We start from the raw sequence: 14,153 nt of genomic DNA on the forward strand, positions 1-14,153 counted from the left end.
GCTCCTGCGAGGGTTAAAGGAGATAGCCAAGCTATGTTTTTGCTTAATTTCTTCCTCTTGCCTTAACGCCGTTGAGTTGAAGTTCCCGGACCTGGCCTGAATGCAGCATGTGTGCCTGAGTGATGGACTTGATATTTACACAAGCCACGCTGATAAGTGCACATGTGTTTTTAATGTTTTGGCTTTCTACACCACAAACATGTCAATGTGTATATGCGTGCACACAGTCCGGCTGGGACTTGAGTAATGAGTTTTTTACTGTCCTCCAAAGCTGACACCTTTGTGAGCAAGATTTCCTGCCGCACTGAGCAACATGCATCCAGTACCTCCTGTGTTGTTTGAGGGCCACCTTCCAGTTGTCCCACCAGGAAAGGCGCTGCACTTCCAAAACAGCAAACGACCCCAGGCAATCCTTCCCCCTGTCTTCGCGGGAGCCAAGCTCAACAGGGCTGATGATTTAAAAGCAGATTTCCCTCAATACAGCCTTCCTGAGCCCCCAAAGTCCTGAAGCGGCCTGTCTTTGTACTGCAGCTACAGAGAACAAAACGGAGGAGGAGGTGAGCTGCTAGTCTGGTGGACTGCCGCTTGAAATTCAGGAAAGAAAAGTGTTAAAAAAGAAAATTTAAAAAAGGGCTTAATTATCTCGTGGTTTTGCAACTGCTGTTAAGGTTCCTTGCTTTTCTGCAAGTTGACTCAAGTTAATTACAGCGTTAAACATTCTTTTTACTTACCCCTCACTTCTATCCTCCCCTTTCTTCCCTTTAGTTCTTTACTTTTTTTCTCTCTCTCCTTTTCTTTTTTTGGTTTTGTTTCTTAAGGGGTGTTGACCTGTGTTTAGTTCTAGTAAACCGAACCCTCTTGCACGTGAAGCGATTGGTTAATTGAGCCGGTGACTGACGTGGTAAATGAGTGCGGCTCGCAGCAGCCGGGAGCTGATTGGCTGCGTCGGGAGACTCCGAGGGCTTTGCAACAGGAGCACGGGGCACTCGAGTCCTGCAGCCTCGGGAGTAGGTGCTGCGCGCCGCCCACCCGCCCGCCTGCTGCGCGTCCGGAGCCGGGACGCGACTCAGTCCGCCGCGTTGCGCTGCCCTCTCTGCTCGCGCGAGCTCACTCAGCGCGCCCGCGCCAGGCCAAGGTCCGCCACCGGCCGGAGGCTGGGCAGGAGCGTGCGGCCGCCGAGCCTGGCAGGGTGGGGACGGCGCCTTTTGTCCCTGGAGATTCCTAGAAGGAGCCCCAGAAGTTTGCGGCGGGACGCGCGCGTGGAGGCAGCGAGGGCAGCCCCGACGTCGCGGGTGCGAGTGCGCGGAGCCAGCATGGGCAGCGGGCGCGGCGTGGGGGACCGCCGCTGGGCCGCCTCGGGCTTGCTGCTGGCGCTGGCCGCCGGACTCCTGGCCACGGGCTCGGCCAGCGAGTACGACTACGTGAGCTTCCAGTCGGACATCGGCTCGTACCAGAGCGGGCGCTTCTACACCAAGCCGCCGCAGTGCGTGGACATCCCGGTGGACCTGCGGCTGTGCCACAACGTGGGCTACAAGCAGATGGTGCTGCCCAACCTGCTGGAGCACGAGACCATGGCCGAGGTGAAGCAGCAGGCCAGCAGCTGGGTGCCCCTGCTCAACAAGAACTGCCACATCGGCACCCAGGTCTTCCTCTGCTCGCTCTTCGCGCCCGTCTGCCTCGACCGGCCCATCTACCCGTGCCGCTGGCTCTGCGAGGCCGTGCGCGACTCGTGCGAGCCGGTCATGCAGTTCTTCGGCTTCTACTGGCCCGAGATGCTCAAGTGTGACAAGTTCCCCGAGGGGGACGTCTGTATCGCCATGACTCCGCCCAATGCCACCGAAGCCTCCAAGCCCCAAGGTAAGGCCGCCCCCCACAACCCCGGCGCCCGCGAGCCCCGGGAGCGGCCAGTGACGGGCCGCGGCGTAGACTGCGGGACAGCCTCTGCCACCCGCACCCGCACCCCGCCGCTCCTCCCCGGGGTTCGGAGGTGCGACCTAGAGGTTGCTCTCAAGCTGTGCAGCTGATTTTTAAAAGCTGCTAGTCTGTCCGAGGTGTCGCTTGGCGCCTCTGGAGACCCAGGTGCACGGCGGCGCTTGCCCGGGAGGGCGGCTGCGCCTCGGCCCCATAGAGTCTGACTCGGTCCTGCCCCTACAGCAGCTCTTCTTGGTTTCCACTCTCGCTTTTTCAGTTCTGAAACAAAGCCTAACTCCTTAAGTAAAAGGAGAGCTCGCCTTTCCTCGGGGAGGTGGGGCGGGGGGGGGGGAGGGGGAGAATCTGGTCCCCGTGGAAGTTTTTAACTCGCGAGATGGAATGCCCCGGTAGGAAAAACTCAAAACCCAAAGTGGAGGAAGGCCCAGAGAATGCTAGACACACAAAAATGCTAGGCGCAGCTTTATTTTCATTGCTTCGATGAGGATTTTTTTATTTTTAAACTTTCCTTTAGCTAGTCCTGCAGCCCCGTAGCCCCAGGACTTGGGAATAAAGAAGTTCAGACACTGGGGGGATTTGGGTTTCTCCACCTTTTTCAGGCTCCTAATTCGGAACTCCGCGGGGGGAGGGGTGGGAGGATGGAAGACCTCTCTCGTTCCTGCCTACCCCCTGCTTCCCTCATTTACACAAATCCTCAGGTAATTAGAAAGATAAGAAGTGTAATTAGCTCCTTGTTCCTCTTCTCCTTGGGGAGTGGGGCAGAGGTCCTGCAAATTGGAGGCATCCCTGACAGTCTCTAGGAAGGGCCTCTCTGCCCCCTCTGGCCCCCTCCCCTCTTCCCATTTAAAGGGCAGAATCACAGCATGTTGACCTTACCATTGTAGGAGTGAATTCAACTCTCATTTCTTTGGAAGCGGGGTTTAGACTCAAAGATGTGAGCACTGGGCTGGGGAGCCATATATCCCAGGTGCAGTGAGCACAGAGGACTGGGCCATGAGGGCTTTTTGGAGAGGGTCTATAGGCTGGGGGTAAGGGCTGCTCACTTGCTTAGCCAATCACCCTGAAGTGTTTAATGACTTTAACCTTTTCTATTACTGATGCCAAAAGAAGAAATGCCCACCAAGGGCCTGTACAGCCACTTGGCTCCCCCACAATGGAGACAGGTATGGGGAAAGGGGTACCCTGAATTCGGGATGCTCTTACTTATTCTAGGGAGGGAGGAGATGGGTCCAACGTGACCGGTGTTGGGCGGCATGGGCCCCGGGGCTGGTGGGAAAGGCAGCAGCCTGCCTGCAGTGGCAGGGTCTGGGCATCTCTGCTTGCCGTGTCCTGGGTGTTTGAGTGCACAGGGCTAACCTTCGGGGAAATGCAGCCCTTTGAGAGCGAGAGCTAAGCAGTTACCTAGAGCAAACAAAGCACTTTGTGTTCTGTCCGTGTAGAACCGTCCCCTGCAGCCCACAGGATTTTCCTTCTCCTCTTTCTCACCTAAGTGGGGGATTAGCCCAGCCCTACCCTGAAAGGCAGTGGCCAGCTCTACTTGGGCTGAACTGAAGTCCACCCCCAATGGCCATTAATTTTCTCTTTCTGGACATGAAGTGGAAACCTATGGGGGAACACCTTCAGGGAAGATGGCTGGAAGTCCAAGGGGGAATTGGTGAACTAGATGGAGTGTCTACTTATGAGGGGAGAATTTCCCTGCAACCCAACTCCCCAAAGGCTAGGGTGGAATGGGGGAAAAACAAATAATTGATGTTTTCTTGATGCCTTTTGCCCGTGGCTGCTGTTCAGCTGGCCCTGCTACCCCATCAGTAGCACGAGCCTGAAAATTTGCACCACGCTTCTCTGTGGATCCCTCCGCCCCAGCAGTGCTCAGGTAGTCACCTTGCCTGAGAGAGCAGCTGCTCAACAGAGAGAGAAGCTGTGAGAGGACCAGGAGTGGGATTTGGGTGCTGGTTCTCCTCTCAGCATTTCTGGTGGAGAGACCTTGCACCTGAGAGGGCACATGTTCCTTCCTGGGTCTGCAGCCCCTTGGTGTGAGGGGCCCCCTTCGATTTCCTCTGAGGAAGCTACTGACTGACAACTGAGGTGTGTGTGTACAGGGGACAGGTTGAAATAGAGCAAACTATTGGTCCTCATCCATGAAGAAAACTTTATGGCTGGTGGCGCTGGAATAAGAACTGGTGGCTTTGGATAAGAATACGTGCACTAAAATTTAAAACTGAATTTACAAAGTAATCTCATATCTCTACATACTTGTGGGCTGGTTTCTGTTCACATACATGGGCATGTATAGTTTTGGGACATTGGACAGGCCTTTGTGGCCATATGTTTATTCGGGATAAACCTGATAATGATAAATAAATCAAAAGATATCTTTCCCCCGCAAAAGGCTGATGTCCAAGGCACATCATCTGGTATGGAAGAGGTGGTCATTCTTTTTCCAGGCCTATAGGTTGTGGAAACCCTGGTGGCGTAGTGGTTAAGTGCTATGGCTGCTAACCAAAAGGTCAGCAATTCAAATCCACCAGGCGCTTCTTGAAAACTGTGGGGGCAGTTCTTCTCTGTCCTGTAGGGTCGCTATGAGTTGGAATCGACTTGACAGCAACGATTTATAGGTTGTTCCTTCCCATCTCTACCAGGTTTTCTGGATTCAAGTTGTACGAATGACCACATACTGTTCGTTATTGTTTAGGCACGTTGTGCATTAAATCACCCTGACTGGTTTATTCACAGATTGCAGAGGCCAGGGTACCATCATTTCCCTACACGGCCTTCCTTAAAGCCTTTTCTCTGTGCTTCCAGGAGTTGGCCAGGAAAGACCTGCTGTGTGTGTGTGCGCAAGCATGTGTGTGTGCGCAAGCGTGTGTGTGCATGTGCATATGGGCGTACGTGTGTTGCGTGTGTGTACATATATGTTTATGTGTGTGTGTTTTTTTTTTTAGTTCACGTAGTACTGGTTCCAGTGTTGGGCTTTTTCTTCTGCTCCCCCTTAAATGTTAATAAAACACAGGCCCTTTTAGTCCTTTGCTCTAGACATTATTTTAAATACACCTTAAAACAGCCGCTTAGCTCTGCTACTCAGATGGATGACCAGGTGGATTGCTCCTGCTGAGGCAGCCTGCTGGGGCCCAAGGACACACCAGATGAGGCGCAGATTAATACGGCATTGCACGTTCCTCCTCTTTTTCTCAAGCTGCTCCAGAGCCACCTATAAGAAAAGTTGAGACGATTAAAAACACCCTGAGCTCACCTGCAACAAACTGCTACTACAATGGGAGGCATAGCCGTCCAGCATAATTGATAGGCCTGAGGAAAAGGCCCCAGTGGGGCACAGGGCCCTGGGCTGTCAGTCGGATAAGGGAACCCAGGGTGTCCAGAGAGGGTGCAGAGGGGATGGGGCGTTGACTGGAGATTTTGATAGTCCCGACCTGATAGCTACTGGTTTGGTCAAGACTGTATTTTGTAGAATGTTGCAATGTGATGACTTCCTCTTTTTTTTCTTTTCTTTTTTAAATAACCTGTGAAAGGAAAATTCAGAAGCACAGGTCAGTCTTTTGGTATAGGCAACATGGTCATTTCCGTATTGCAAGATTTCGTTTCTCTGTTTTTCTTTCCGTGGAAGCAAGACTCATAATACAAAATTCTAGGTAAGTTTTAGCCTGTGTCAGGAACACCACCTCCAGAACGCAATCTCAAGTTCTGTGTGAGAAGCAAATTCCCAGCATCGGGACCGAAAGACAGTCATGCAGTCTGCTGCTTGGAGTGTGTTTCTTGCTGCCCTGAGAATCTGAACACAGAGCAAAGACGGGAGGGCTCTGTCAGTGAAGACTAAGGGGCGTGCTCTCTGCTGGGCCACACAGGGACCCTGCTTGGACGTGGGGAGAAGTAGGCACCATGTGTCTCGTGTGTCCTCTGTGTCCTGTGTGACCTCCCCACTGCTGACTAGGTGCAGGTGGCTGCAGAGCAGCTGGGCCCTGGGGCCACCATTTACCTTGGAGGGATGAGTAGCACTGTGCCCTCCGGCACCTTGGCAGGCTTTGCCCATTTCTCTGTGTGAGCCATTGGGGTGCACAGTGGGGACAGAGATAATGTCACAGAAGCCACTCTGGAGAGGGAAATGGGAGGAGGAGGAAGAAAGGAAGGACAGAGAGGCCACCTATTGGCCTGCTTGTACACACACACACACACTCACTCACTCACTCACACTTCTTCTTCAAAGCACTTTACAGTCACTCACTAAAGCCCCTCCAAAGGGTCTCTTCCCATCAAGCTCTGTCCTCCCATTTGGCAGCTCTTGCTAGTGCCTCACCAACCCCCACCCCAGCTGCTCTTGCTTCCTGCTCCCAAAGGAACTCTTACTAAATAGCCCTTGGGTTGGAGTGTGGGAATCTGTCCGAGCTTCTTTCTGAGCAGTCTCTGAGAGAGCTGGTCGAATTGATTGCCTCTCTTGTTGGGAATTTGGAAAAGAGAAAGGGGCGAGAATTCAGAGAGGGCTATTTAAAGGAGAAGGGAGAAACGATCGGGGACAGATAAACCTGGAAATCTTTTTGGTTTCTAAGCCAGCTTTTTCCCAGGGCCCACAATACTCCATCAAGTCCCAGTTCACAGAACCTGCCTCTATCCAGCACCAGGCAGTGTGGGTTTAAATAGTTCTGCCATATCCAACAGCTTGAGCCTCACATTTTTTAAAGAATGTACTGTATGCCTGTTTATAACTTTAGATGCTGGGCTCAAGGAATATTCTTTTTCAGTTCTAAGGTTGCCCGTCAGAAATCCCAGGAGACCTTTACCTACCTTCAGCCTGGTCCTGATGAGCTGTTTCCCAGGGGTGCTTCCTCTCCCTTCCCCTCAGCTTCATTACTTACAGCTCTGTTTCTCCCCTTTTCCCTTCTCAGGCACAACTGTGTGTCCTCCATGTGACAACGAGTTGAAATCTGAAGCCATAATTGAACATCTCTGTGCCAGCGAGTTTGGTAAGAAAGTGTTCCTGGCCTCCTCTGCAAGGTTTGGAATTCCCTGTCCCTGAGTGTCAGTGCCCCTGCTGTACACAGAGAGCCTCTTTGTGGTGCTTGATATTCCTTACAGCCGTCTCCCCAAATGGCTGCGTTTCTTGGGCAGATAGAAAACTTAGATAGGGCGGGGAACGTGCCAGTTTTTATAAACGTCAGACTTTCCTTCTTGACACATCTTGGGGGGCTTTCTCTAGGAGTGGAGGGAGGCAGCCCTGGGGACAGGTTGACAGGAGCTAGGGGAAAACACCAAGTCCTGTGCAAACGTGGGAGCTGCGAGGAGGTACAGCCACCTCTTACCTGCTCCAGCAGGCAGTTTTGGCGCTTTCTTTCCAGACTGGCTCTTTTTGACATCCACCCCTAGGTGTCAGCACTACTCCACACAGGATCTGAAATGGCCCGAAAAAAGCCTGACCCTGGGGTACCTTCCAGGGAGGGGGAGATTTCAACACTTAGGGGGTTCAGATGAGGGTCCCCCATCACGCTCTTCCAGGCGGAGAGAACTGGCATCCCCACGCTAGCATTATGTCGCTCCCTTCTTCTCAAATCGCTCGGGTTAAAAGTGAATCCAGAATCTGCACTTGGTCCCAAAGAGAAGGGCTGCGTGTGGCCTGGGGAGCAGATCCCGAGGGTCCTTTCGGGGAACACCCCGATTCCAAATGTCTGGGAATCTCTCCTCTGGGAAACTGCGTCCTGTTGAAGGGCCAGCCCCTTTCTGCCCTGCCTCTGTTTTACACGGGTGTAGAGAAGTGGCTCAGGTCAGGGTCACTTGCGGAAGGACAGGTTCAGCCTAAAGCTGGACAATGTGTTTCCTGTAATTCCTGCATTGAGTTTCAGAGGTTGGATTTCTTACAAAATTCCCACCAGGAAAAGCATAAAGGTAGGTAATGTGAGTCTTCGTGTCCATCAGAGCTGCCTCCTCCATGTTGTCATTATTCAAACATGTTAAAATATACGCAAGGGCCTTGTGCTGGTAAAGTGCCATGCACACATGTATGCGCACGCACACGCAAGTCGAAGGAAATTTTTACTTCATGACAGATGCGTTCTTAGGGCGTTTGTAACTGTGAATAAAGATGGAGGCTGGAGAATTCAGACCCTTTGCCACAAGCAAGCTTCTTGAAAATGGATACATTCTACTTGCTTTATCCCTGTATTAGGCATCCCTACTCTTTTATTCTTGGTGGAGGCCAACAGGACCTCTAGGAAAAAGTCAAACTACTCTATACTTCTCTCTGCTTGTGTTTGAGTCACACCCTTTTATCTTGTTTCCATTTAAAACGAACTCAGATAAAATTGCAGAGGCTACCTGAGGTGGTGTTTATAAACTCTGATTATCCTTCCATATCGCTGTAGTTAACGTTTGCTTCTTGATGTTGACTCTTGCTTCACCCGGGTGCCAAAAATTGAGCCTGGTGGGTCTCCTGCTGTAAAATCTGTGGACACACAGCCCCTCACTACCTTGTTGTGGTTGTTGGTTGCCATCAAGTTAGTTCTGACTCATGGTGACTTTATGTCTAACAGAACAAAACGTTGCCTGGTCCTATGCCATCTTCATTATTGTTGGTATGTTTCAGTCTATTGTTGTGGCCATTTGTGTCAGTCTCATTGAGGGTTTTCCTCATTTTTGCTGACCTACTTTACCAAACATGGTATCTTTTCCTGCAACACACTTCCTTAGCAGTGAGGTTTTAATCTGCGAAGGGGGTTGAGATTCCTTCCCAAAGATGCGTTTCGACATAGAGAAAACAAGGGCATAAATACAACCTCTGAGACATCGTGACAGGAAGCTTTGGCTACATGGCTGGGGCACGAACAATCTTCTCAGATAAGGCTGCTATTCCTAAGGAGTCTTATGAGGGATAGAGGGGCAGCTCTTCAGATATTGTAAATTGAAAGACTCACTTTGAGAAGTTGGCCCCTAGACATTTTGAAAGTCCTGAAGTCATATTTGAATGAACTCTGAAGGGTAGTTTATTTGAATAAACTCTGGCAGGTGATGCTTGCTGTTGGGGTACTCAAAATTCAATGTATCTGATCATTTCTTCATTCATGTATTCAGTCAACAAGTATTACTGAGTACAGAGCACTGTGTTAGGTACTGTAATCCAGAGTACTTATGTGGAATAAACTTAGTTTTTCTAATCCTGAGCAAGAGCTACAGCTGCTAACGTAAAGGTTGGCAGTTTGAATCCACCAGCCACTCCTTGGAAGCCCTGTGGGGTAGTTCTCCTCTGTTCTGTAGGGTCACTATGAGTCAGAACTGACTGGATGGCACCTAACAACAACATCAATCCTGACCAAACACCGATCAGTGATTCCCTAGGGAACTGTAGAGTCGCTTTTATAGCTCACAGGCTTCAGAGGGGGCTGTGGGCACTCGGATCAAAGTGAATATTAAGGAGCTGTGATGCATTTATGTTCAGAATCTTTGGGACTCATCAATCTAAAGTTGCCGTCAAGTCTCCTGTCTACTCCCCAGTTGTCCACTAACGTTCTAGGACCTTGTGGCAAGTAGTTAAACTAGAGGCATTCCTTAGTAATGGGCTGAAGAGCCAAGCCTTGGGAAGGCATTTGAATGTGGCAAGGTTGGCAGTTTGGTGTAGGGCAGGGACCTGGAAGTTACTTGGGAAACTCACCTGGAGTTGGTCATCTTTTCCCCACTGAAGTGGTACCTACTCAGTCACAAAGCTACCTCTTTACTGCTTCCAGGAAGGAGGGAAAAAAGAAAACCAACCCAAACCCATTGCCATCGAATTGACTCCCAACTCATGACAATGCCGTGTATGTCAGAGTAGAACTGTACTCCGTTGGGTTGTTTCAGTGACCGTAACCTTATGGAAGTAGATCACCAGGCCCTTCTTCCATGGCGCTGCTAGGTGGATTTGAACAGCCAACCTTTTGGTTAGTAGCTGAGTACAGTAGTCATTTATGCCACCCAATGACCTACAGGAAGGAGAGGTATGTCTTACTTTAATAACCAGACTGGTCTTGGGGAATCAGAGTAATTACCTGCTTGGGGCTGTGTTCCTTTATCCCTGAGATTGTATTCTACTTGGGTTCTTAGAATGTTTGAGTTCTTCCTGGACCTTGGAGGTCATTTTCTTAAGTACGCTTATTTGGTAAATAAGAAAACTGACTTTCCCACCTGGAGCTCTTTTGCTCTGTACCAGGCTGCCTTCCTCACTTAAGTGAAGCCAAATGCCCACTGGGAGCTAGTATATAAAATCTTGTTTCCGTAGAGCTTCCAGTAGGAGCAGGAGGCATTTATGTCCTCAGCACGGGCATGGTGTTGGCCTGTGACAAACTTCCTGGATCTGGATGCAGTAGAGACGTTTGGTTTATTGTTTGTGATGTTCTTAAAGAACAAAAAATACGATTTTTTTTTTAAATCTCTGTTGGGGCTTAGCTCTGCCCTTCTCAGCACCCTGGAGAATGCAGCCCTGTTGGGAAACTTGTTTCCTAACTCAGTCCAGTTCGTGTAAGTGAGGCCGGCAGCCCCGCTGATGGGATAGTTAGGAAACAAAGAAATTCTACAGTCCAAACTGGCACAGAAGAGAGAAGAAAATAATGTTTTACTCCCTACTCCAGGGATCAAACTTAGCATTAAGTGGCACTGACGTACCCCGGGGGAAGACAGATTGCTGGAAGGTTCTCTGAGCCCCAGGAATGAGGTGTGCATTCTGTCTGGGGGAACACGCACAGCTACCCTCCTGCCTACAAGCCCTCGGGCTCCCGTAGCCTCCTTGGAGCCCCCTTACCCACCTCCCTGGCAGGCCGTTTTTAACGCTGACAGATCTGCTTGGTGACTCGTTTCCCACCCCTGCACTACACCCCCTCAGTTCAGAGCACATCAGTAGAAACACCTGTGTGCTGGTGCTCAGGAATGCAGTTGGATCAGCCTGGATCAAGTACCAGATGTGGGAAGCCAAAAGTTACTTGGTGCAAAGTCTCTGAATTCAACATGGCAGCCTGCCTGCCTGCCGGACTTAAATTAGGATGCTCTGGTCTGGCTTTGTTGCTGTTCGTTCTCTTTCTGCTTTTCAAGTGGGAAATTCTTACCCTGCTGTATAATAACAGAGTGCTGCTCTTGCCTCTTAAACAGGCCAATTTAGTATTTGCGAGCCGCTCACTAATAATCTTGCTGTTAACAGCTCCGTACCCACAAGCCATCTTTCCTTCAGGTTAGTTTATTCCAGGGATGTGAGGATATGATTTATAATTGCTTTTTTATGGTGTTAGCAGCCTTCAGCCATTCATTCTCTTTAGCTTCTTCTCCAGTATCTGTGGACACCCTCAAGCTTTTCTGGCGGAAATTGCCACGATGACATACTTTTGTTAGGATATCAGTTACCAATTGGCTGGTGAGTTGACTCCAACTCATAGCAAACCCATGTGTGTCAGAGTAGAACTACGCTCCATAGTGTTTTCAGTGGCTGATTTTTCTGAAGTAGATTGCCAGGCTTTCCTTCTGAGGTGCCTCTGGGTGGACTGGAACCTCGGACCTGGTGGCGTAGTGGTTACGTGCTGCTAACCAAAGGGTTCGCAGTTCGAATCTGCCAGGCGCTCCTTGGAAACTCTGTCCTATAGGGTCGCTAAGAGTCGGAATCGACTTGACCGCACTGGGATTTTTTTTTTTTTTTACCACCAGTTCAGAACTTCTAACCACTCCGGTTTTTTGAGCTTTGAGAAAGTTCAGGTGGCAACTTCTTGAGCCCGCTGTTAGCTTGCCATGGAAAAAGATTTCTTTGCCCCCCTGAAATTTTCCCTGCTTTCTGGAAGGAATTTTTTTCCATTTGTATTTATATGTTTTCTCATAAAGAGTAAAATCGTACCTTGCAACACTAAAATTAGTCGAAGAGGAACGAAAAGAAAAATCAGCTCCCACCGTGAGCATTTGGGAGTATTTCCTAAAACAATGTTTTCTGAGGTTCCTGCCTCTTCTCTGGTATGTTCACACTCTGCCACTCTCTTCTTTCAAGGTATTTTGGCTGCGCTGCTGGTGGGAGGCATAGTGCGTTACTCTGAAGGACAGTTTGATCTTTTGCAAAAAGTAGGCTAAGTAAGCCTTTCCAAACTAATCCTTGAGGCTTTCTCCCCCAAATGGGGAAAACCTTTGGCTGCCAGCACAGTGATTATAAGCAGCATCTGTAGGTGGGTTCAGGGCAGGCTCTGTATCTGATGCAGTATTTTACTGAATCTAAGGCACTCATTGTCAGATGCACTATTATTTTTATAGCACTGACAAAACATACTTCATGTTAAAGTGGGCAGAAAATATGTATTTTAGAATGATCAAAATCACGCTTTTTTCTGTACTCAGTCACTGACAGTGTTGTATAGGTGGTAGGCATAAAGAAAAAACTTTGTCAAATGAGCATATGAATGATAGGGGATGGTGAAACCAAAAAAACCCATTGCCACTGAGTCGATTCCAACTCATAGGGACCCTATAGGACAGAGTAGAACTGCCCTGAAGAGTTTCCAAGGAGCGCCTGGTGGATCTGAACTGCCAACCTTTTGGTTAGCAGACATAGCACTTAATCACTACGCCACCAGGGTTTCGATAGGGGGTGGCAGGGACATGGAAATTGGATTTCCTTCTTTATAAAAGGATAAAGCTCCTTCTTGGGATCTGCAACTTGTTTATTAAATTCGAGGAAAACTACACGCCTTTGTTTTGGATGATTGAGTGTTGTATATATATGAATATGTTTAAAAAAAAAAAACCCTAACCTCCAGAAATCTAGTTCCATAGAAGTAAAATTAAATAGACATGGGAGAAGGAACTGTTACCCTGGGGTGGAGTTGGCAGGCTGAAAACAACTGTTTTTTATTGTCATTGAAGATCTCTAAAATATATACCCCATTCACAGACATGTAAATTCTTGGAACAAGTTCTTACGGCGTTTCATGTGCAGGAAAACAGTCAGGCCCTTCGTTAAGTGTACTGGAAGTGTAACCCACAGCTCAGGGCCTGGGTCCTAGCCTAAATGGTCTTCCATTTTAACCCATTCTAAATGGGTTATACTGTGCAGAGGATACACCGAGCCAGAAGCATTTGAAGCCTTTGAGCTGTGGGGGAGAGTTTGTGATATTAATCACCTCTTCACGCATGGTCTCAGATTCCAGAGTTCCTGAGTAGGTTCTGGAGCCTGGGGGCCTGGCTGGCGGAATCAGGCTCTGGGAAATTGAGGCTGAGAACACTGGGAACCACTTGCACTCTGATACCACATTGAGGAGCCAGGAGGAAAGGCTGGATAAAGAGTCAGATTTCTCCTGTGGGGAGCGTGGGACACCCTGTCTTCATCTCTGATTCTCTCTTGGCTGTAAGAGCGTCAGGGAGATACTTAAATAAGGCAAATTTCAGTTAAGAAACACTTTATTTTTGACTTTTTTTGTTCTTACTGTGCTTTAGGTGAAAGTTTACAGTTGAAGTTAATTTCTCATTCCAAAACTTACACACATATTGTTTTGTGACATTGGTTGCAATCCCCACAGTGTGACAGCACGCTCACCCTTTCCACCCTGGCTCCCTGTGTCCATTTGTCCAATTCCTGTCCCTTTCTGCCTTCTTGTCCTGCTTTTGGATAGGAGCTGTCCATTTGGTCTCGTATATCTGATTAAACTAAGATGCACATTCCTCATGTGTATTATTTTTTGTTTTATATTCCTATCTAATCTTTGTCTGAAGAGTGGGCTTTGGGAATGATTTCAGTTCTGGTTTAGCAGAACATCCCGGGGCATAGTTTAGGGGGTTTCTCTGGCTAAGTCTGATCTTTTTGCATGAATTTGAATTCTGTTCTACATTTTCTTCCTGCTCTATCTGGAACTCTCTCTTGTGATGCCTGCCAGGGCAGTTGTTGGTGGTAGGTGGGCACCATCTAGTTCTTTTGGTCTCAGGCTGGTGGAGTCTCTGGTTCAGGTGGTCCTTTAGTCTCAGTAAGGAACACTTTAGCATCTTTGAACCAATGAAAGTATATTGAAGGATGAGAAAGGATGCAGATGTCCATAATCAATGGATGGGTCATAGCGTCCTCTGGAACAGAGTTCCGATGCTCCCTCTGCCATTGTATATAAGCCCCACGACACTGGACAAACTTCTTAACCTCTGCAGGCCTCAGTTTCCCTCTTTGAAATGACAACTGATAAACAGTTCATAGGGTTTTGGTGAGGAACAGGTGAAATAGTGTCTGTAAAGAACCTAGCCTGGGC

At 49.0% G+C, this 14,153-nt stretch overlaps 1 protein-coding gene across 1 annotated transcript in view; it reads left to right on the top strand.

Annotated features, from left to right (window-relative positions):
- The first annotated feature begins 493 nt into the window (after positions 1-493).
- The window catches only part of SFRP1 (secreted frizzled related protein 1), a 54,575-nt gene continuing 40,915 nt past the window's right edge, over positions 494-14,153 (top strand). The window contains exons 1-3 of the mRNA XM_049865972.1: positions 494-557; positions 839-1,857; positions 6,825-6,902. Coding sequence (XP_049721929.1) covers positions 906-1,857; positions 6,825-6,902 — 1,030 coding nt within the window. The 5' untranslated portion in view covers positions 494-557; positions 839-905. The remainder of the gene's footprint in view (positions 558-838; positions 1,858-6,824; positions 6,903-14,153) is intronic.

This window comes from Elephas maximus, chromosome 22 (assembly GCF_024166365.1).
Source record: "Elephas maximus indicus isolate mEleMax1 chromosome 22, mEleMax1 primary haplotype, whole genome shotgun sequence".
NCBI lineage: Eukaryota > Metazoa > Chordata > Mammalia > Proboscidea > Elephantidae > Elephas > Elephas maximus.